General features: G+C 56.7%; 3 protein-coding genes across 6 annotated transcripts; 2 read left to right on the forward strand and 1 right to left on the reverse strand.

The window, feature by feature from the left end:
• Positions 1-1,117: 1,117 nt before the first annotated feature.
• Positions 1,118-4,927, forward strand: MAGIX (MAGI family member, X-linked). The gene is made up of 6 exons (XM_012652297.1): positions 1,118-1,173; positions 2,008-2,154; positions 2,924-3,006; positions 3,083-3,319; positions 3,422-3,554; positions 4,377-4,927. Exons 1-6 carry the CDS (start codon positions 1,125-1,127, stop codon positions 4,682-4,684), a joined length of 957 nt encoding a protein of 318 aa, XP_012507751.1. The 5' UTR covers positions 1,118-1,124; the 3' UTR covers positions 4,685-4,927.
• A 3,892-nt stretch (positions 4,928-8,819) lies between these two features.
• Positions 8,820-11,732, forward strand: PLP2 (proteolipid protein 2 (colonic epithelium-enriched)). Its single transcript, XM_012652349.1, has 5 exons — positions 8,820-9,081; positions 10,129-10,281; positions 10,387-10,482; positions 11,016-11,106; positions 11,330-11,732. Exons 1-5 carry the CDS (start codon positions 8,986-8,988, stop codon positions 11,350-11,352), a joined length of 459 nt encoding a protein of 152 aa, XP_012507803.1. The 5' UTR covers positions 8,820-8,985; the 3' UTR covers positions 11,353-11,732.
• Positions 11,733-11,888: 156 nt separating this feature from the next.
• On the reverse strand, positions 11,889-20,517 carry PRICKLE3 (prickle homolog 3 (Drosophila)). 4 transcript variants are annotated; one of them, XM_012652351.1, is made up of 9 exons: positions 20,374-20,517; positions 19,092-19,177; positions 18,025-18,208; positions 15,893-16,006; positions 15,455-15,592; positions 14,479-14,682; positions 14,200-14,386; positions 13,162-13,461; positions 11,889-12,575 (listed from the first exon to the last, which is right to left on the reverse strand). In XM_012652351.1, exons 1-9 carry the CDS (start codon positions 20,413-20,415, stop codon positions 12,001-12,003), a joined length of 1,830 nt encoding a protein of 609 aa, XP_012507805.1. In that variant the 5' UTR covers positions 20,416-20,517; the 3' UTR covers positions 11,889-12,000. The 4 variants fall into 4 exon arrangements, with proteins under 4 accessions (XP_012507805.1, XP_012507807.1, XP_012507804.1 ...); XM_012652350.1 differs by having other exon boundaries at positions 11,962-12,575; positions 19,092-19,180; positions 20,374-20,452; XM_012652353.1 differs by lacking the exon at positions 15,893-16,006 and having other exon boundaries at positions 20,374-20,474.
• Positions 20,518-21,501: the final 984 nt, after the last annotated feature.

The following is a 21,501-nucleotide window of genomic DNA, read 5'->3' on the forward strand; positions in this document are numbered from 1 at the left end:
GTCTCAAGGACTGGCAGTGCAGTGAAGGAGGTCCAGTGTGTTCCCCCTCAGATAAGGTCAGGTCAGAGGTGGGAGGGGCAAGGGACTGTAGGAGGAATGAAAGCAGGAACTGTTCACCCCTTTCACCTATGACAACACTGGGCCCCTGAAAGATGGACCAGAGAGGTTGCAGAACCAGCCAGAATGGACATGAGAAAACAGTGTGTCCACAGCCTATAGTGAAACAGTCACCAACCAAGTGAGTGTTGGGGATAAGCTGCCTGAGACTAGCGTCATTGTTGGCTGGCTATGGGGGCCCTGGGCAGGCCTCTGAGCCTCTCAGACCCTCAGTTTCTTCTTCAGCAAAGTGATGGTCACAGGCCCTCTCTCACTGCAACCGAATTCCTCCTTCCACTACAGTTATATTGTACCCAGACACCCCTTTTCAAACTCAGGAGAGGCCTCATTTCTCCACTGACATTGGCTATTGTACCATCCCACCCCAGTGCCTCCAAAACTGCCTTAACTCCAGGCCCCTACTTCCTCTCTACTCTCCAGAGGACCTGGTCTCCCCACTTTTTCAGTCCCCAAGCCCCATGATGCTCGGGGCCCCAAAACCTTTTGTGGCCCCAAAAGCTCCAAGGCTGCCCCCTCCCAGTCCCTCAATACCTTGCCAGTTTCCCAGTAGGGACCGTGGTAGGCAAACTTTTACTGCAAATTTACTGAGTGCCTACTATGTGCAAAGTTCTGTTGGCCATTGCAAAATTCCCTGGTAAACTTGGGCTCTAGATCTGCATCCTTGTGTTTAGTTGTCAGAACTCAAAACTGCACCCTAACTTCTCTGGGTGTCCTCTTCCCTTCCTATGCATGTAGTAACAACATCCTCTGGATGGAAATAGGAGCCCAGCCAGGGTCTTCAGTTAACCAAGACAGCGCCTGAGGCAGAGGGAGGCCGAGCGCTTGTGCTGCCTCCCTCAGCGGGGCCTCCTTGCCGGCCGCCAGGTAGGTCACGGCGCGGGTCGGTGCGGCAGGCACGGGACTGGCCGGCCTCAGGCTCCAGGCCCGGGCGGGCCGCCAGGTGAGTGCATTCCAGCGCTCAAAACACGTCGCTGGAGGACGTGAGTCCACCGGGCACAACACTGGCCATGGAGCCGCGTGCAGGGGGCGCCACGGACCCTAGGGGGAGCAGAGGAGGTACCCGGGCATGGGGAAGGGAGGGGGCGCGTCCCCTGCCACCGTCGCCCCGCCTGTCTGCTCCCCACCTTTTCCTTGGACAGGTGGTAAACAGAGCAGCTCTGGCGCCCAAGGAGTGGTGGCTGCGGGCAGGGAACGAGCCACAGCAACCAGCGACGGGGCTGGGGTCGAGGTCCCCTACCTACACCCCAGCAAAGGGGCCATGCACCAGACCCGGAGAGATGTGTGGGGAGGGATGTGCCTGTGGTCACTGGGGACACCCGGACACTGAGGGTCTGGAGTGAACGGGGGCCGGGGGGAGCTGGGGGCCCCTGTGAGGGGGAATCTGGAGGTAGGTGGGCCCTGTGGGGAAACGGGGGAAACGGGGCCTCTGAGGGAATTCACGGGGTAGCAAGGGTTGCCTAGGATATCTAGAGGGGGAATTGGGGTCCTGGGGCTACAGGGTCAGGGCGTGCTGTCTCAGGATATCTGGGGGAATCAGGGTCCCTGGAGATACCTTGGGGGAAGACTTTGGCATCTGAGGTTATTATGGGGCAGTTGGGGACCTGCAGAGAAAAATCGCAGGATGTTCGGAGGTGTCCAGGACTACTGCTGTCAAATAGCTATCTCCGGTACATCTTGGGGTTAGGCGAGAGTCCATGGGCATATCCGCGATCGTCGGGGGTCGCGGGAGAGGAGAGGGACAGCGGGGGGAGCTCCGGAACTATCGAGGGAGTGGCTGGGGGGATCTCAGGGTATCTTGAGATGATCATTTCTAGGTCTTCGGACGTCTAGAAGCATGGGGGTTCTCCGAGGCTCAGGGTCAGCGTTGACTTGTCCACCTCTCCCGCGCAGGCCGCGGCCCTCCCCTGCCAGCGGGCCCCACCGCCCGGCAGCTCCTGGCGCGGCTGGACGCGCGCCCCCTGGCGGCCCGAGCTGCGGCCGACGTGGCGGCGCTGGTGCGCCGGGCCGGCGCCACATTGCACCTGCGCCCCAAGGAGGGTGCGTGACGGGGGCGGGGCCTCCTGGGGGCGGGGTCGGCGTGGAGGCGGGTCCGGGGTGGCGGGCCCGGGGTTCTTAGCTATTCCCCTGGGTGGGGCCGAGGGGTGTGCTGTGGGAGGGCGGGGCCTGTGGGTGCTTGCAGGGTGCGGGGCCGTGGGGTTATCCTAGTGAAAATTCCTTGAGGGTTATTGCAGTAGGCGAGTGTCAGATTAGTTGAGTGCGAGGCTGGATCCTTATTCTGGTCAAGGGAACTTCGAATGTCATTTCTGAGGAGGCGGGGCCTGGAGAGTGCTGGGGGCGGGTACTCAGCAAAGGGACGGGTCTGGAAAGCTAGGCAAGGGGACGGGGCTTGAAATGTGAGGAATGGGGTGAGGATTAGAGGCTAATCAGGGGGTTTGACAAATTCCTGGGTAGCACCCTCCAGGGTGGGCCGAAGGCTGTCGTTTGAGGGGTGGGTTCTGCGTGTTATTAGAGGGAGGTGGGGAGGTCTGTAGGATTATTCCAATGGGCGGGCCCAGGATTATTTGTTAAAGAGGCCGGGTCAGACAGTTATTTGTGTGGGCTGAGCCTTTAAGATTACTTGAGGGGGTGATGTCTAGTTAAAGGGTGGGCCGGTTTGTACGTGTGGGATTCCAGATGGATCTTTACTTCTGTGTTTTGTAGAAGGGAGGCAAGTAGATGAGGCTAGAATGTTAATTGAAGGAGCGAGTCCTAGGTAGTTTCCATAGCGTGTTCCCCCATAGCCCTCTTTGCCTCTTTCATCCCCCAGCTGTTTGCATGCTGGACTCTGCAGACATAGAGGTCACAGACAGTCGCCTGCCTCATCCCATTGCTGTGGATCACCAGCTCCAGGTACCACCTAATCCTTCTATTCGAGGCCACCTGCTTCCGGGCTGGCAATCTCTGTATACCCGTGTCCTTACTCTAGCATCGTCGGTCAGAGACCCTGGGTACATGTACTGCACCGCCTGGAGTGGCCCAGAGTAAGGCACGTCATGCTTCGAAGCCATCCCAGACTTCTGGTCAGTTCTATGTGGAGCTGGTCCGTTGTTCCGCAGGCTTTGGCCTCACCTTAAGTGGCGGCTGCGATGTAAGTGGGGACGCTCCGCTGGCTGTTCGCGGGCTGCTGAAGGACGGGCCTGCACAGCGCTGTGGTCGCTTGCAGGTGAGCTCTAAGGCACCTTCCCTTGGTTGGTGCTATCCCTGTCTTTGTTGGGGTGCTCTCCATTTTCCATTCCTACAACACCGTTGCCTCGGACTGTTGCAGGTCGGCGACGTAGTGCTCCACATCAACGGAGAGTCAACGCAGGGCCTCACCCACGCCCAGGTCGTGGAGCGGATCCGCGCTGGAGGTCCCCGGCTCCGTCTGGTGCTCCACCGGCCTCTCAAGACCCAACCCGGCAAGCCTGAGAGGGTGGGAAGGTCCCAGAAAGGAGGTGGTGGGTTTCCCAGGGGAGAGGGGTCAGGGATCAGTGAGGAGAAGGAGAGGTTCGCAGAGAGGCTGGGCTTCTGAGTGGGAAGGGTTTGGTGGTCTCCGTGGGGAGGGTCCGGGGTTCCGTGTCTGCCTGGGGTCAGAGTATTCTCAAAAGTGAGGGCAGGGAGGGGCACAGGGTCCCAGGATAGGAATAAAGCAGGGACAGGGAGGGGGACTGGTCCCAAGGATAGGAATTTCAGAAGGGAGGCTTTGGAGGTACTGGGAGGGGAGAGAAGGGAAGGCGTCTGGGGTAAAAGCTAGAGTTCGGAAGGAAGAGTTTTAGTTCTGGGAGAGGAAGGCAGAGTGGGTCTTAGCCGAGAGGAAATGGGATGGGGATCCAGAGGGTAGGGTGTCTAGTTCTGAAAGACAGAGTCGTTAAGGGAGAGGATTTGGGCATCAAGGGCGGTAGGATGAGAGAGGGGAGAGTCAGGGGTCCTAGATGGGAGGGGTTTGTCCTCCCTAGGTTAAGACCGGGGTTTGATTTTCTGTGGAGATTGTGGGAAATGATTTCTGAGAGGCATGCTCTGGATCCAGGAGGGGAGGGTTCTTGGGAAAGGAGGTGTCTGGGTTGTGAGGGGTGGTGCTGGTCCTTGAAGGGGCACTTCCAGGCCTTGAAGGGAGGTTTCTCTAAGGGGCAGAATCTCTGTCTCTGAAGCCCTTGGGCTCTCCTGGCCACTCTTAGGCAAGGGCCCGGATTTCGGTTCCCCACTTCACCACCCAATCTAACCCTCAGTCCCGCCACCCGCAGATCGCAGCCCAGATCCTGGGGGGCTGGAGGTGATGAGGTCTCACAGCAGCAGCACTTCCCCAGTTCAGCACCCTCGATCCCGCACAACGCACAAGACCCGGGACAGCCTGGAGCCTAGTCCAGAGGCGGCGGCCCACGGTCCCGCGGTTCCTCCTCCTGAGCGCCGCACGGAAGACCCTGAGGACCGCATCCCGGGTTCCCCGGGGCCCTGGCTAGTGCCAAGCGAGGAACGTCTCTCGCGGGCCCTAGGGGTCCCGGGGGTGGCGCAGCTCGCTCAGGAGATGTCAGCCGGAAGGCGGAGACACTGAGCCTATGTCAGACTGGTCGGTGCTCCGTGGGTGCCGCCCAAGCTGGATCTGGTGTGCCGGGCTCGCCTAGCACTGGTACCGCCCCGAGCGTCCGCTTGGTCTGGTCCCCCCATCCCGCTGCGCAGTCAGTCAGCCCGCACTCCCCTCTCAACGTCAGTGGTACGGCCGGTCCAGACCGGCCAGCCCTGTGCTTCTGGTTTGGGCGAGGGAAATATTAAAATGGTTCCATCCAGTCTTGACTTGCCAGGTGCTCTAGGCGGGGTGGGGCTGCCCAGTCCGCTCTGTAAAGGAGGGGTGGTGGATCGATCCGGTCTCGAGGAGTGCCTCTTCTTGTAACCACTGACAAGCTTCGTGCCGTTTCTTTCATGCTTCCAGGTGGATCTTTACTTCTGCCTGTCCTCAGCCCGGCGTGCTCTCTCCCTACTCCTTTTGTCTTCGCCAACTCCTGCTCCTTTCTCCATTCATTCATTTCACCTTTTTGGAGGTGTGCAGTGGCTCACACATAATTATCGTGCGTGGCAATGCGGAGTGCAGAGGTGGGCCTGTTATTGTGGCGGGTGTGCACCAGTATACCCACAGTCCTGGCTCAGAACCGTCCAGACCCTCAGCTGTCTCCGGGATGACAAGGCTAGAAGCAGGGCGCTTCCTTCGCCAGGAGCCTGCGGTCTCCCACTTCCGGCCTAGTCGGCTGGCTTTCGCTGGCACGTAGACTGCCACCCTCAGGGCACTGGCTGGGGCCCCGGAGCCCCCTATGGGGTGGAGCCAGGAAGGTGTGAGTCAGGCCCCTGGGCAGGCCAGGCTAAAAAAGGCTGTTAGCTGTTAGAAGTACATATAAAATAAATTAATAAAAAAAAAGGCTGTTAGAACTTTTCTGCCACGCCCCCCTTTTCCGTAGATGGTGAGGAACTGTAACCAGGCTTGCGTGCACATGCCACACGCTGGGCGTTCCCGATCCCAGGAAAGGCTCAGACTTTCCTCTGCACTGGGAACAGAGCCCGACAGCGGAGGCTTATATGGCCAGCGGGACTCCAACCAGGGTAGCCCCGAGGCAAGGCGGGCGCTGGCGGAGGCCAGAAATGTCCAGTCACCGCTGCTGTCACCACATCCCGAACACTGGGCCCCATCCGCCGAATGAGGGAAGCTGTGGTCTCACTGGGCAACTTTCGCTGCTATGGGGAGGGGGCGGGGAGAGAAGAGAGAAATTGTAGGACCAGAGTGTGAGTCCAGGGTGGTCTGGAGAGAAGAGAGGAACTGCAAAGACAATCTGGGAGAGCTGGGAGCTTGAGTATGAAGAGGTGAAGAGGCGAACACCCGAATGGTTAGAGTCGTAGACATTGTGGGGGAGTGCGCCAGGGTGGCTTCCAGCTACCCCTGACTCAGAGCCTTGGTGGAGGTGTGGCTCTACAGAAGTCAGCAAAGGGCTCAAATGCCCCCGTCCTATAAACACAGTCACACCCAGGAGACTAATAATAGTAACCCAGCCACTATTTGCTTAGTCTTATCCCTCCTAACTGGCTTTACTGCAATATTAATTTTCATCTACAGTAGTTACATATCTACTTAACAACCCTGATGTGTCCATTTTACAGAGGAGGAAAGTGAGGCCCAGAGAGTGCAAGTAGCTCGAGGGAGGGGGTTTGAAGTAAGATTTAATTGAGTCCTGATTCCAGGCCTGTCCTCTTAATTTCACCTGAATTTGACTTTGCCAAGTGTTTTTTTTTTTTTTTTTTTTAAGAGACAGAGTCTAGTTCTGTCACCCAGGCTGGAGTGCGGTACAGTAGCATGATCTAGCTCACCGCAACCTCAAACTTCTGAGCTCAAGTGATCCTCCTGCCTCAGTCTCCCCAGTAGCTGGAACTACAAGTGTGTGCCACCATACCTGGCTAATTTTTAATTTTTTGTAGAGATAGGGTCTTGCTATGTTGTCCAGCCTGGTTGACAAGTATTAATTGAACCCCGGCCCTATATACCCTGCACTGCGATAGGTACCGTGGAGATGCTGGGGGAACAAGACATGAAGATATCTTTTAATTTTTTTATATTTCAGCATATTACAGGGGTACAAATGTTTAGGGTACATATATTGCCCTTGCCCCACCTAAGTCAGAGCTTCAAGCATGTCCATTCCCCAGACGGTGCTCACCGCACACATTAGGTGTGAATATATCCATCCCTTCCTCCCCCCTCCCATCTGCCCGACACCTGATGAATGTTATTACTATATGTGCACTTAAATGTTGATCAGTTAATATCAATTTGATGGTGAGTACATGTGGTGCTTGTTTTTCCATTCTTGTGATACTTCACTTAGTAGAATGGGCTCCAGCTCCATCCTGGATAATACAAGCGGTGCTAGATCACCATTATTTTTTGTGGCTGAGTAGAACTCCATGGTATGCATATACCACATTTTATTAATTCACTCATGTATTCATGGGCACTTGGGTTGTTTCCACATCTTTGCAATTGTGAATTGTGCTGCTATAAACATTCAAGTGCAGATGTCTTTTTTATAGAATGTTTTTTGTTCTTTTGGGTAGATGCCCAGTAATGGGATTGCTGGATCAAATGGTAGTTCTACTTGTATCTCTTTGAGGTATCTTCACATTACTTTCCACAGAAGTCGTACTAGTTTGCAGTCCCACCAGCAGTGTATAAGTGTTCTTATCTATCTGCATCCACGCCAACATCTATTGTTTTGGGACTTTTTGGTAAAAGCCATTCTCACTGGAGATAATTGATATCTCGTTGTGGTTTTGGATTTACATTTCCCTGATGATTAGAGATGTTGAGCATTTTTTCATATGTTTCTTAGCCATTAAGGACATGAAGATTTCTATCTTTGTGTAGCTGGCGTAATGAGGGTAGACAGATGTCAGATGAGAAAGACAAGAAAATTAATTTTAAAAGAAAATTTCAGAGAGAAGCCGAGAGTTACGAAGCTAGTAAAATGAGGTTATGCCCCGTAATACTCTGAAATTAAAAAAAAAAAAAGAGGTTATGTGGGGGGAGATGATGGTGGGCTTCTGGCCTCTTTGAAGATATGACACTTGAGCTGGGACCTGAATGACCAGAAGCCAGAGGTATGAAGAGCTGGGGGAGGGCATTGACAGCAGTGCGGACAGCAAGTGCAAAGGCTCTGAGGCATAGCCTGGTTTATCTTGTTCCAGAAACTCAGGCATGTCCTTACAGAGTCAGAAAGCACACGCCATGCACTGGGAGAAGTATGTTTCATTCCCTCCACTATTCAATAACTCTTTCAGCAACCTGGGCTGAAAGAGGGGGCCCTCATCTTGCCAAGCATCTAGCAATAAACTTCACCATTCCTCATCTAGGGCCGGGCTGGCTGGCCCCTCTCCTCAGCCAGGAAACTGAGGCCCAGCATTTAGGACCAGGACTTCCCTGGGATTGCGGAGCACAGAGTGAGAGAGACCCTGAGCTCCCCGGGCTCTAACGCTGTTAACAATGCGCTCCCCATGCGCACCAGGCCCCGCTCTCGCTCAGCCTTTGCGCTGGCAGGATCTCATCCTCGCCGCTGCTAAGAGGTTTATTCCACAGTCCACGATCCTTTCTCCGAAAATCTGAAGTCCAAAAAGCTCTAGAAACCGACTGTTTTCCCACAAGTTTGACACCATTTGGTTACAAAATCTGACTTGACCTCACGAGGAACAATTTTCAATCCTTACTTATCCACGTATTCACTTATTCTGAACGTTCACACCTTTTCTTGAGGAAAGATTAACTTTCTTCTTCTTCTTCTTCTTTTTTTATGCAGCAGCCCCAGACCCTGCCGACAGCATATGCACGGGGAAAACTTTCTAACATTCAAAATGTTCTAATTCTGGAAATGTACCGGGCCCTGAGTCTTTCGGGTTTAACCGTGGCCTAGGCCGTTTCTCAGCTAAGGAAACTGAGTCACTCCCTCCCAAAGCCAGATTCCCGTGGTTCCGAGTAGAGGCTGTCCCGGGCACATTTACATTCTGAAAAGGCGAAGGGTCTCGCGGTTACAGCGCCTGGCACCCGAGTTGCCAAGCACCTGGAGATGGGGCGCCCCGGGGCCCTGCGCCAGGCCGGGCGTATCTTCGGCGGGCGGGGCGAGGGGATTTCCGGGGCGGCAGCCACCTGGCCCGGCCCCCTCCGGCCCCGCCCACCTCTGCTCCGCTCGGTGATTCACTCCCTCCTTCGCCCGGGGGGCCCCCTTCCCGGCCAGACAGCGGGCAAGACGGCTGGGTGTGCAGCGTCCTCGAACCCGCGAACAAGCGAGCAGATCCTCCGCAGCCGCAGGGACTCCGGCCCATGCTATGGCGGATTCCGAGCGCCTCTCGGCCCCCGGCTGCTGGGCCGCCTGCACCAGCTTCTCGCGCACCCGAAAGGGAATTCTCCTGTTTGCTGAGATTGTGAGCATATTGGGGCAGAGGGGTGGGCAAAGGCGGGGTGGGGTGGCTGCACCACGCGGAACTGGACAGTCTGGGGTGAGGCAGGCACGTGGCCGGGGCGCTTGGCAGGGGGGCGCCGGTGAGTGGGTTCGCGGCGGAAGCCCTAAAGTAGGGGCGCAGGGCGAGTGGGGGTTTGGAGAAGGTGGTCGGAGAGCTGGTGGCCATGGGGTAAGGCGAGGAGCCTATAACGCCTATGGGGGGGGCTTCGTGGGGGAAACCCGCGTGGACTCATCAGTGGACGCATGGAAGGGGTCCCGGGGGGCTGGGAAGTGGGGGTCCTCCCGTGGCAGGGCGTGGCGCGGCCTGGGCACAGGCGAGCGGGCTGGCAGCGCGCCCAGGGGCGGGGCTTGTTGGGGTGGGGCCCCAAGCGTTAGTCCCGCGGGGTAGGGCGCCCCACCCTTCGCCAGTTCTTCCTTGCCCTTCTGGGGCCCGGCGGGATGTCCTTAGCTTTTAGGGCTGCTCAGGAGCCTGGGAAACCCAGGCCCTCTTCAAAGTGGACGCCGCCTTTGAGTCGCTTGTGATAGGAGTGCGGCGCCTTTAAGGGAGCCCTGCCCTTCTGGTGTCACTCTCATGGCTTCCCAAAGGAGTTGCTGGGGAACCGCATGTCCCGCCCCCTCAAGGCCAAGGAGCTGGCGCCAGCGATGCTCACAAAACACCTGGCAGAGGCACTCCTCTCAGACTGCCCATATCCGAGAGTGGAATAAGGGGGAAACCGAGAAGTCCAACTCTACTTACTTGCGGGGTGACCCTGAGCAAGCCGTCTAACCTCTCTGTGCCTCACTTTTCTCATCTATAAAATAGAGATACTAATAATAGTACCCAGTGCATTAGATTATTGTGATGATTAAGTGAACTTGGAACACAGTGAGCACACAAAAAGTGTGTAGCTGTTATTGTGTGTCATTTTCCCAGTCCTGGTAGGCATCTGAGTTTGAGACCCCCAATTTAAACCAGTGTCCTCAGCCCTGGGAACTGATTGAGGCCCCTTTTCCCATGTCACCCTTCCAGATATTGTGCCTGGTGATTCTGATCTGCTTCAGTGCCTCCACACCAGGGTACTCTTCCCTGTCGGTGGTTGAGATGATCCTTGCTGCTATCTTCTTTGTTATCTACATGTGTGACCTGCACGCCAAGATACCATTCATCAACTGGCCCTGGAGTGTGAGAAGGGGGTCAACCATGGCAAGGCTGAGGAGGGGCCTGGGCAGTTCGGATTGTCTGGGGAACTCTGGATGCTGATTTTCCTCTTCTTCCTACACCTCACAGGATTTCTTCCGAACCCTCATAGCCGCGATCCTCTACCTGATCACCTCCATTGTTGTCCTTGTTGAGAGAGGAAACCATTCCAAAATCGTCGCAGGGGTAATGACCATGGAGGCAGCTCCAAATCATAAAGAGAAGGGTTTGAGGATCCAGGGGCCATTTCTGCCTGTGCTCCTGGCAGAAAGTATGAGACCCATAGCAGGCGAAACTTGCCCTTAAGGCCTGCAGGAAAGTTTGGCTCAGGCCCCAGTTTTGCCTCTCAAGATCTTCATTTGCTGTGAAGGGCTGTCCCTTGTTCAGCACAAGGACCTTTGTGGGAGGTATCAACAGGTAGCCCCTTTGTCAACACACTAGACTACCACCTGCTAGAACTTTGTCTCAAATGTAGTATGAATTGTGCCCCATATGTGAGGCCATGGTGCAGCTGCCCTGTGTTGAGAAGTACTAGAAGGAGGCAGGGTAGGCTAGAATCCAGTCTCTTGGCCTTTCTCTGAGGCTCTCTGGCTTCCCAGTCTGGGCTTGAGTCACCATGCTTCATGGGCCAGGTGCTGGCAGTGGTGGATACGAAGAGGTAAGAGGCTGAATGGGCTGACCACCTAATCTAACCCCCCTCACTCCCATCCTACCCCTAGGTACTGGGCCTACTCGCTACATGCCTTTTTGGGTATGATGCCTATGTCACCTTCCCCCTTCGGCAGCAAAGACATACAGCAGCCCCCACTGGTAAGTTTGTGTGTGTGTGTGTGTGTGTGTGTGCGTGTGTAGAGGGGTTGCTGATAGGGCAGAGGAGAAAAGGAAAGGGATCTCCTAAAGATATGAATGCCAACTCTGTTCCTTGTTGGTACTTATGGCTTTTGTACCAATTGTACCATAAGCTTCAGTATTCTTGTCTGTAAAATGGGCATGTGAATCCAGCCAATGCTTTCTCTTTTTTCCTCACTTGCAGACCCCACAGATGGCTCAGTGTAGGTGCACTCCTCTCATTTCTCTCTGCAACCTGCAAATAAGTCCTGCATCGGAATAACTCCACCCCCACAACACTCCCAGCCTACCAATTCCCAGCCTCCTATTGAGGCAAAAGTGCCTTTATTGGGAGAATTTTGTCTTCCAGCCTGCCAATCAACTCCTGGGTGTGACCACTTTTATGAGTGTGCCTAGGTCCTCCTTGGTGTCAAAAGGAGACACCAGTTCTGCCTCAACCATGCCCCCACCTAAGCCACAAAATGAGGGAAGAAGGCACCTTAGATTGTAGATTCCAGGCCCCAGGTTGTGACCCACTCCAAATAATCTCCCCACTGTGGCGGGTGGTTCTGTGGAGAGATGAATAAATAAACAGATTGTTAAAATATGCAATGATGAGTAAAGTAATCCTTCGATCAAATGTGGATAAATCTCAAGCATCAGGAGGGCAAATTGGGGAGGGGCAGCTGGGGCAAGGAGGCAAAGACCCAGGCCCGTTTTACAACAAATATTAAATTACTTCAATAATACAAAGCAGAAGGGGAGAGGAAGGAAGGGGATTTATGACTTAGACGGGGGGGGGGGGGGGGTGGGGGGGGGGCGGGAGTTATCCTCTCCACTGGCTGGAGAATGAAGCCCCTCCAGGACTGCCTGCCTTCAAGCCACGATGCAGTTCTTGTCTCGGGACTGTCGAGGCATCCCCGGGTGAGAGTCCCTGGGGAGAAGTGAGGAGTGGGGGTTGAGAGTCTCAGTTGCAGTCTCCTGGGCGGGCATGGGCCTGCACAGGTGTGCGGGCAGTGGGATGCGTTCTCCTAGGAAGAAGCCGTCATCCTCTGAGGACTCAGAACTGGAACTGGAGGGCGAGCTGGAGCAAGATCCTGAATCTGACCCTGATCCCAAGTCACAATGATAGTGGCGACGTCTGCCAGGGTGGCGGTGGTGGTGGCGGCGGCGGCGACGGCTGGGGGGCCTGGGTGGGGGACTGCGTGGCCTGCGGCGCTGGGCCGGGGGCGCACTCAGGGTCCGCCGTGGACCACCCTCAGACACCAGAGGGTCACGGAAGCTGACGCGTGGGGTGCTCTGACGACCGAAGGCACTATCGTCCGGGCGCGGATTCGGCTGGCTGGGGGACTCCGAGGGTGGCTCAGGGGTGCTGCGGAGCCCCAGCTCTGGCATGGAGTGGCGATGGGGGGCCCCTCTCAGAAAGCGGGAGGGCTCCTCAGGGTCTGCAGCTGTAAAGGGAAGCGACTCATGCAGGAGGCCTGTGGAAGGGCCTTCTTTTCCCCACCAGGACTGGGATAGTGGGGGCAGGAGTCTGAGATCGGCAGGGAGATGCAGTCTGGTAAGTATGAGGCTTGGAGCCGGCGCTGGGTGGAGAGGGTGGGAAGTAAGACGCAGGAAGAGCAAGACAGATTGGTGTATGGGGCGTGGCCGGGGACGGGGGCGTGGCTTCGGATGGAAGGGGTGGGACATAGGCTGGAGTAATTTTGGTTTGATAGAATGGGGAGGAGCCTAGGTGAAGAGGGTGGTGGGTGACAGGCTGGAGGACTTGGGCTCAAGCAGGGACAAGTTGTGGTAGGGAATGGGCCCTGTACAGAAGCAGGGTGGAACCAGGGTTCACGAGATGGGCATAGTTTGGGCTGGAGTCTAGGCGTGGAATGGTGTGGGGAAGGGGGCTGAGCTCAGATGAGCCCGGGTCCAGGGATACAGCAGGTGTAGGGCCTGGGCGAGTCAAGGGAAAGGGCCAAGGTTGAGGCAGGGGCGGGGGTGCAGTGGGGGATGGGGCTGTGGCTGGGCATAGCTAGAGGGTTAGCTCACCAGGCGGTGACTCCTCGCAGGTGTCTTTGGTGACTGTCTTGGACATCCCCTCCGCAGCAGAGAAAGAGGCTGTGGAGGCTGCGAGCGGTGCGGTGACCGTGCCTGCGCTCCAGCTACGGCGGCCGGGCCCCGGAGTGGTGGGCTCTGACCCAAGGCTGCAGGCTCGAGAGCAGAAGATTAGGCCACGGCGTGGCAGGAACGGGCGGCCCAGCAGGGCACGGCCGCAGCGACTACAGCAGAAGCAGCGGTCTGAGGCATGCCAGTGCTGGCCCTCATAAGTCATCTGGCCCTGGTCCAGGCCTGCGGGGAAGGACGCGAGGGGAAATTGAGGTAGAACCCCCAGGTATACCCCACCCTCATGAATGGGGCCCTTCTCGGGGAGGGGTGGGGAACTGAAGCAGGGTACCCTGAGATGCCCTCCCCCCTTCCCAAAAGACCCTTCTCTGGAGAAAGCAGGAAACTCAAGGTTTGGTCCTCACCCCAGTGGTTCCTCATTCTCTTGTCCTGGGGACTGGCTGGTAAATGTCTCCCTCCCACTCTTTCTTTCCCAGGATGCTCCCTCTCAGAGTAGGGGTGGGCCTTGGACTCTAAGATGTGGGCCAGGCTTAGATGTTAAGGTTGGCTTCAGGTGGAAGAAAAGGGAAAGGCTGGGCCTGAAGAGAAGGCCTGGGTGGTGGAGGCAGGGCTTAGAGGGGTGGGCGTGGCTTTGGTGGAGAAGGAGTGGGTCTCAGGGGGTAGGGTGGTAGCCATGACCTAGGCAGATGGAGGAGAGTGGACGAGAATAGGGCATAGGTTGGGGTAGTAGAGGCTGGACTTAGAGGGTAGTCCTGGGGGCCAGGAATTAGAGGGCACCCTGGAGGTGGGTCTGGATGTGTAGTGGTGGCCTAGTATATAGGTGACGTTTAGAAAGTATGGCACAGTGGAGGACACTGGGGGTGGGACTTGCCGTGAAGGGTGCTGGGGCCTGGAGGACAAAAGGAATCCTGGTGGGGTGGGGCTGGGGCCCAGCTGTCCATCCATCCCACCATGTTCACCCACCAATGTGCTCCCCACAGCCATCACAGTATTCCGCATGGCGGGCCTCGTAGCAGGTGCAGCAGTGGGGACGGCTCTGATGCATGACATAGCGCTGCCCTCCTAGGGAAATTTCACACTCGAAGCAGCAGAAGTGACCCATATGCCAGTGCTGGCCCTCAGCCTCCGTGCACTCAGGGGAGAAGATGATCTGGAGGGCAAAGGCCGTCTGTGGCTGTCAGAAAGGCCTGCCCCTGGCCCTGCCTGCCCTCCACTCCCACCCCTGAGCAGGGAGGCCCAAACCTCATCACAGGCTTGGCAGCGTGGGCGCAGGCGTTCGGCATGGTGGCGCCCACAGTAGACTTTGCCAGCATGGTAGAAGTAGATGAGGTCAACGAGCAGCTCCCGGCATGTGGTGCACACGAAGCACTGTGGGTGCCAGCAGGCGCCCAGGCCTGCACGGCTGGCAAACACTGCGATGTCCCCACCTCCGATCTGCTTCCCACACTGTCATGGGACAGACACTGTCACCATCGCCAAGATGGCCAGATGGATGGGATCGGCCAAGACATGTCACCCTTGGGCCTTCCTCATGGTGAACCTTTGTGACAGGCCCTGCCTATCACAGGGGGTGCAGTTGGGGACACCTTAGAGACTGACCCAGCTCATGGGGAAGCCATAGACACAGGCCTTACCCATCATGGGTGGCCTTACTGGCTAGTCTCCCCCGTAGTGGGGTGGGGAAGACATAGAGACAGGTCAGACGCAGTGGGGGAACCACATAGATAGTCTCCATCCTCTGGGACCTCAGCAAAAGACCTCACCTAACAGTAGGATCTAAGGACAGGCCCCACCCGCCGCTGGGCTCTGGAGACAGGCCCTGCCACTGTGGGTCAGTTCTTAAAGACAAGTTCTGACCACAAGAAGACCAGAGAGACAGTCCACGCTGCATGTCTACTGCATGGAGGGGCAAAAACCATAGAGAAGGCACACTAGGGCCCCCTTAGAGACAAACTGCACCCACTGGCGGGATCTGAGGGATAGGTCCTATCCACCAGGGGGCTCTAGAGACACACCCCATTACCAGGAGGGCCTTAGAGACAGCCCCTGTACAACAGCGAGATGTGAGGAACAGACCCTGTCCTCCAGAGGGGATCCTAGAGACAGCCCACTGGGGCTTAAGGGGCAGGCCTTATCTTCCACAGCCTGGGAGACTGGACCTGCACCCCAGGGCTTGGAGCAAAGGCACTACTCCCTCCCTGAGGCCTCTGTGGCTCACCTCCTCACAGATGGCCCCAGTGATAGTCACTGGGAAGATGCGCACAGTGCCACGCCCCAGATTCTCCCGCTTCCGCTGCTGGCTGAAGGCTCGGAGCTCTTTCCTCTCCTCCTCTTCCAGCGCCGTACAGTACTGGGCCTGGGGGTGGTAGGGGTCTTCCAGGCTCTGCCCTTGAGGCCACCCCTGTCCCTCTTCCAGACTTCATCTATGCTCAGAAAGTTTACTTCTAGGCCTTTGTATAGCTGGTGCCTCCTGCCTGAAACACCCACCTCTTCTTCCAAGGCCCAGCTGTGGTTTTGCCAAGGAATGTCCCCCGATGACCCCGGCCTATCCAGAACTCTCATCTCAGATTGGCTCACCTTTCCTTCTCTGACCCTGCCCATCTATTTCCAGTTGCCCTGCATTCGCCCAGGCTGTACCTGTCTTCTGTCTCCTCACCTCACTGTCGTGTGGGGGTAGCTGGTGCAGTAGTTGCTTAATCCTGTATTTTTCCCCAGGACTGTTGACATAGGGGACCTTGTCCTCCGGGAGGCAGCTAAAAAATTGGTATACCTGGGAGGACATGAGGGGTGGGAGAAAACAATTGAGATTAGGGATGAACTGGGATGCAGTGAGATGGGGGTCCCCACTGCTCTGAGAAAATTAAAGTCATCAGGAGGGACTTCTCCCAAAAGTCCGGATCATTTCCTTCAGCTCCCAAACATGCTGAGAATTCCCTGAGGTCGTGGCCCCACTTCTTCCTCCAGCTGCTACTCCACTTTTCTCCTCCCCCTTTACAGCAAAATTCCTCAAAAGAGTTGTGAGCACTGTGTGCATTTCACTTCCTCGCCTCCCATTCTTTCTTGAGCCTTCTCCAGTCAGGCTTCCGCCCCCGCCCATCCTCCAAGGCTGTCAAGGTCATTGATGACGTCCACACTGTTAAAATCATCGTTCAGGTCTCAGTCCTCATCCAACTCGACCCATCAGTAGCCCTAGACCCAGCTGATTACTCCTTGTTCCTGTGACTGCTTGCTTCCCTTGGCTTCCAGGACAGCACACAGCCCTTGTTTTCCTCCTACCTTGTCGGCTGCTCCTTTTCCGTCCCTCTGTTGGCTCCTCCTCAACTAGCCCACCCTGAAATGTGGGAGGGTCCTAGGGCTCAGTTCTTCGTCCTGTTGCCTCTGTCTGCATTCACAGCCTTGGGAATTACGTCCAGCCTCATGGCTATAAATATCATCTATTTGGCTAATGTGTCGCAAATGCATACCTCCAGCCCTGTGACCTCTCCCTTGAGTTCCAGGCAATGTGGCCATTTAGATGTCTAACAGGCATCTAAAACTCCAGATGGCCAAAACCAAACTTAGCTCTTTTTTTTTTTTTTTTTTGAGACAAAGTCTTGCTCTGTTGCCCGGGCTAGAGTGCACACTTAGCTCTTAACCCTCAAACTCGCTCCTGCCTTTCCCTTTCCCGCACAAATTAATCCACCCACCCTTGGGGTCATCTTTCACTCCCCTCTCTTCCACCCCCACAAGCAAATCCTCTCATCTCTAGTTTCAAAATATATCCAGGATCTGACCATGTCTCACTGCTTCCACTGGGGCCAGCACCATCATCAGTCACCCAGGCTACTGCAATAGCCTCCTCCTCTCTGGTCCCCTGCTTCCGCCCTCACTGGTGCGGGCTGCTCTACACTCAGCAGCCACATCACGTCCCTCCTCTGCTCACAACCTCCTTGTGGCTTCCCCCTCATTCAGAGTCAAAGTCAAAGTCCTCTCCATGGCCCTGCCACCTCTCTGACCTCAGGTCCAGCTGCTCTCCCCCTCCCTCACTCTGCTTCGGCAGCACTGGCCTCACTGTCCCTCACACATGCCAAGCGTACCCCTGCCTCAGGGCCTTGGCATTAGCTATTCACTTTGCCTGAATCGCTCTAACCCCAGAGCTCTGCATGGCTCACGTCTTCACCTCCTTTAGGGTAGCTCGAACATTAAATTTTCAGAGGCTTACCTGGGCACTCTATTTACAGTGCTAGTCTCCCTCTCTCTCTCTCTCTCTCTGTCTCTCCTCACCACCCCCTTCTCTGCCTTTTTATTCCATAGCCCTTATACCATCTGACATATATTTAAAAGTTTGTTTATTGGCTGTTGCTCCTTTTGGGAATCTAACCACCACGTGGGCAATATGTTATTTTGTGTTTTGTTCACTGCTGTGTCCTCAGTTCCTAGAACAGTGTGTGACCCGAGGTAGGTGCTGCATAACTATTTGTTCAGTGAATCAATCAATGAAGACTTGGTGAATGAAGTGCTGGGGTAAAGCCTGAGGCAGAATAAGAGTGGGGTGAACAGGCCCTGAGGAACTGGTGCCAAGATCACTCAGCGTTCCCTGTGAGTGTGGGGAGCTGCCACCCCTCTGTCACGGAGGGGTCAGAGGACCTTTGGTCTGACCACACACTCTAGTGTTGCTCTAGAAATAGGTTCCCATTTGAGTGTGTGTGTGTGTGTGTGTCTGTGTGTGTGTGTGTGTGTGTGCGCGCGCGCGCGCTCGCGCCTATGTGTGCACCCACTGGACAGCAAGAGGGGGTGGCCTGTGGTCACCTGCTCAGGCTTAAGGCCTGGGGGCACCCAGGCATACTCCTCCGATGCACAGCCTGAGTCGTCGTCGGAGATGGAGTGGCGCTGGAAGTCTGAGATTAGCCGACACATGATGCGTTCCAGGTCCACAGGCACCGCGTGAACTGCGTGCTCCTCCCGCGGGCATTTGCAGTGCTGGCAGATCTTTCTGGGGGGCCAGGATGGGGATCAATTACTAAGGGGTTGCTCACCCAGACCCCTCAGCAGCCCAACTGAGGCGGAGACATGCAGATTATTACCACCAAAGGGCCCTGGGCCTGCAGGCGGAGCTGACAGGAGGTGGGGCTATGAGCCAGGGTCTGGCTGTGAGCCTGTCAGTAGAGAGGGAGGCGTTGGCTGTGAGAGGCTCAGCTTCCAGCAGTAAGATAGGGGCCGAGGAGGGCACGGCTGTGAACTAGGGGTGGGGCTGTGAGCCTGGGCACGGGATGTGAAGGGGTGGGGCTGCGGAGTCTCAAGGACATCCCCTAACCTTCCAGGTCTGGGACTTGTGTCACACTCTCTGGCAGCTGGCCTGAATGGGGGCGGGGCTCCGAGACTGAGATTGGAGTTATAAATTTAGAGGCTTCCCCTGAGGAAAGCCTCTGGACTTTGTGGGGAGACTTTCCCTAGAGGCAGGGCTCTAGCCTGTGTGATGAGGCTCGGGTAGGGCTTGAATCTGGGGACTGGGGACTGTCTGTGGTATTTTATGAGACTTTTGGGTGCAGGGCTCCAGTAGGAGGATAGGACGCTGGGTCTGGGAGAGTAGTTCTGAGCCTAATGGGGGGTTGGAGGTCAGTGAGCGGTGTTCAGATCCCGGGAGCATCTCCCTAGGGATGCGACTCAGAGGCTTGGGGAGAACTCTTCTGGGGGCGGGGCTGTTTAGTGGGTGGAGCTTTCCTGGGAACGCGACTCTTGGGAATGGGTTAGGGGGCGGGGCTCTGAATCTGAGCGTTCCTGAACTCCCCCAGTAGGCAAGGAGCCTAAACCTGGGGGGGGGGTTCCCCTGAGGGCAGAGCTCTGACAGAAGCCCTGTGTGTTGGGAGGTCACTTACCTCCAGCCGTGCAGCAGGAAGCCGGGGCATTGCTCCCTGCAAGAGTTGCAGGGCTGGCCCCGGTCTGGGTCCTCTGTTTCTGGATGCTGCTGTGGGCGGGGGCAGACGCAGGGCCGGGCAAGGCGCGGGAGCAGGGAGGGAGAAGTCAACTCCCGCCCCTCCACTCCAAGGCCTGCAACCGCACGTTGAGGCCTGTCCCATCGGGGCAGCGCTGGGCAGGCTGGGACAGCGCCTGGAGCGCGGGGGAGGGGACACAACCGAGGCAGAGGCGGGGCAGCTGAGACCACCTCCCAACAAGCCCCCTTTTCAGGGAATTCCCCTCCCTAGGCTGGCCTTGTACTACCCCTCCCCCAGCCTCGGACACCCCCCTGCCTCAGATCCTTCCAGGCCTCAAACACCTCTCCCAGAATTCAGAGTACTCTCCCCGCCAGAGCACAGAGTCCTTAATCTGGGCATCCCCTCCCAGGCCTTATCTCTGTCCCCTCTCCACCCACGAGGCCAGCAGCACTCCAATTCCACAGGGTAGGCGACCGGAACCCCATCCTTCCTCGGGATCCCCACATGAACCCTGCTCCTCCTTTCAGAAGCTCAGGAGCTGCTCCTGGCTTCACTCCCTCACACCAAGGAACTGGAGACCCTCCCCAAGGAACTCAGGAGGGCTCTGCTCCATTCAGCAACCCCCTGCCTCAAGAAACTTTGACCTTGACCCTCATATCCTAGGGCTATTTACTTCTTCTCTGGACCACCAAATCCAGACCCCACCTTCTCCCGTCAGAGACCCCCTCCAAAGGAAGAGAGAGGCCCTCCTATCTAAGAAGTTAAAAGCTCCTTGGCTCAGGTGGAAGCCTGGAAGCCCTGTTCCCCCAAGTCCCAATCTCTCTACCCTCAGCATTCAGGCATGCCAGGAGAGTAGGACTCTGTCCCTCAGTACACGTTTCTCCAAGGTATGGTGTCCCCTTCCTCAGAAGCTCAGGAGATCCCTGCTCAATCTAAGACACCAGGATCCAATCTTTTGGCCCTCGGAATTCCCTCTTGCAGCTCACAAGAGAAGGGAGCGCACCAGGTCCCAGGGTGTGCGGAGAGGTGATTAGGGAGCATGGGCCACCAGACCTACAGGTTCCTTCATCCACTTGCTTCCAGCAGCCCCAGCCCCAGGTCTAGGAATGCTGGGGATGGGATTCCCAGACCCTCTACGGGGCGTCTGCTCTCTATCCCTATCCCCTACCCAATCGCCCAGGCCTCAGTTTACCCCCGACCCCCATCGCTGTTGAGTCCCGCTCACCGCACGCCCGGAGCGGCGCCTCCGGGACCCACGCGCGAACATGGCGCGCCCGGGGCACGGTCAAGTCAGGCCGGGTCAGGCGAATGGAATCCTCGGCCGTCCGGCCACCGCGCGTCTGGCCTAGGAGCTCTTTTCCGTAAACCTGACACCCGCGAGGGAGGAGCGCGCCCCACAGGGCCCGCCCCGGGACCTGTTGTCTCTCCGTCGCTGTCGCCGAGGCGCCCCCTGCCTAGAGGTGAGATGCTTGCAGCCCAGGAGCGCCCCGCGGGAAAGGCCCCTGCCCTCCTGCTCCGGGCCAGAGCTGGGCGTCACAAGGCACAGCCCCCAGAACTCTAGTGTGCCACGTGGCCTCTCATGGGACATTCTAGGTCTTGAGGGCTCTGTAGTGGGTGGCGGTGGTGGGGGGACTTGGAGGTGGCCTCCTGACTTGAAGGGGTGGCACTAAGATGCTTTTATTGATGCTTCGTGTGGGTTTATCTTGGATGCTTATTTACGGGAGGGGTTAAAGCCACCTCTTAGCCCCCTCCCCACTGGTGAGGTTCCCAGCATCTCTTTTCCCCGGATGAATGCTGCAAGAGTGGTCTCAGGCCTCAGCTGAGTGCTTTGTCACCCCCACCAGAGAGCTAGACCTTATACACATCCTTCTTTTCCTAGTCCCCTCTCAAGGCCAGGACTATTTGAGATTTATGGGGAGGGGGCTAAAGTCTCTGGTCAGGTTCCAAAGCTCTCTTCCTAGCTCTCTCCCCATCCTTACAGGCCTAGCCGTCAAGCCCCCTAAGTCCTGAGAAGTAGCTCTTAAAGTCTTTCCTCCTCCGACTGCATTCTCTCTCCAGTTAGATATTCCCTTCTCTGAGCTCAGTTCCAGGATTGGGAGCCTCTCCTTCCCGCTCTAGGGCTCTACTGTGCCTCGGGGCTGGGAGGAGGGGGTTCTGGGCCCACAGTCAGAACTCAGGCGCCTGGCTAGGGTCTTTAATTAGGCACAGAGGTGGCAGTGCTCAGCCAGGCCTTTCATCTTGGGCACCAGAGACCTCCTCCATTACACACATCCCAGTCACTTCCCGCCCCTCCTTGCCCCAGGGAGGAGAGCCGGGGAGGCATAAAGGAGAATGAATAAATGAGTTAACTAAG

The sequence above is a fragment of the Propithecus coquereli genome, unplaced genomic scaffold (assembly GCF_000956105.1).
Source record: "Propithecus coquereli isolate 6110/MARCELLA unplaced genomic scaffold, Pcoq_1.0 Scaffold388, whole genome shotgun sequence".
Taxonomy (NCBI): Eukaryota; Metazoa; Chordata; class Mammalia; order Primates; family Indriidae; genus Propithecus; species Propithecus coquereli.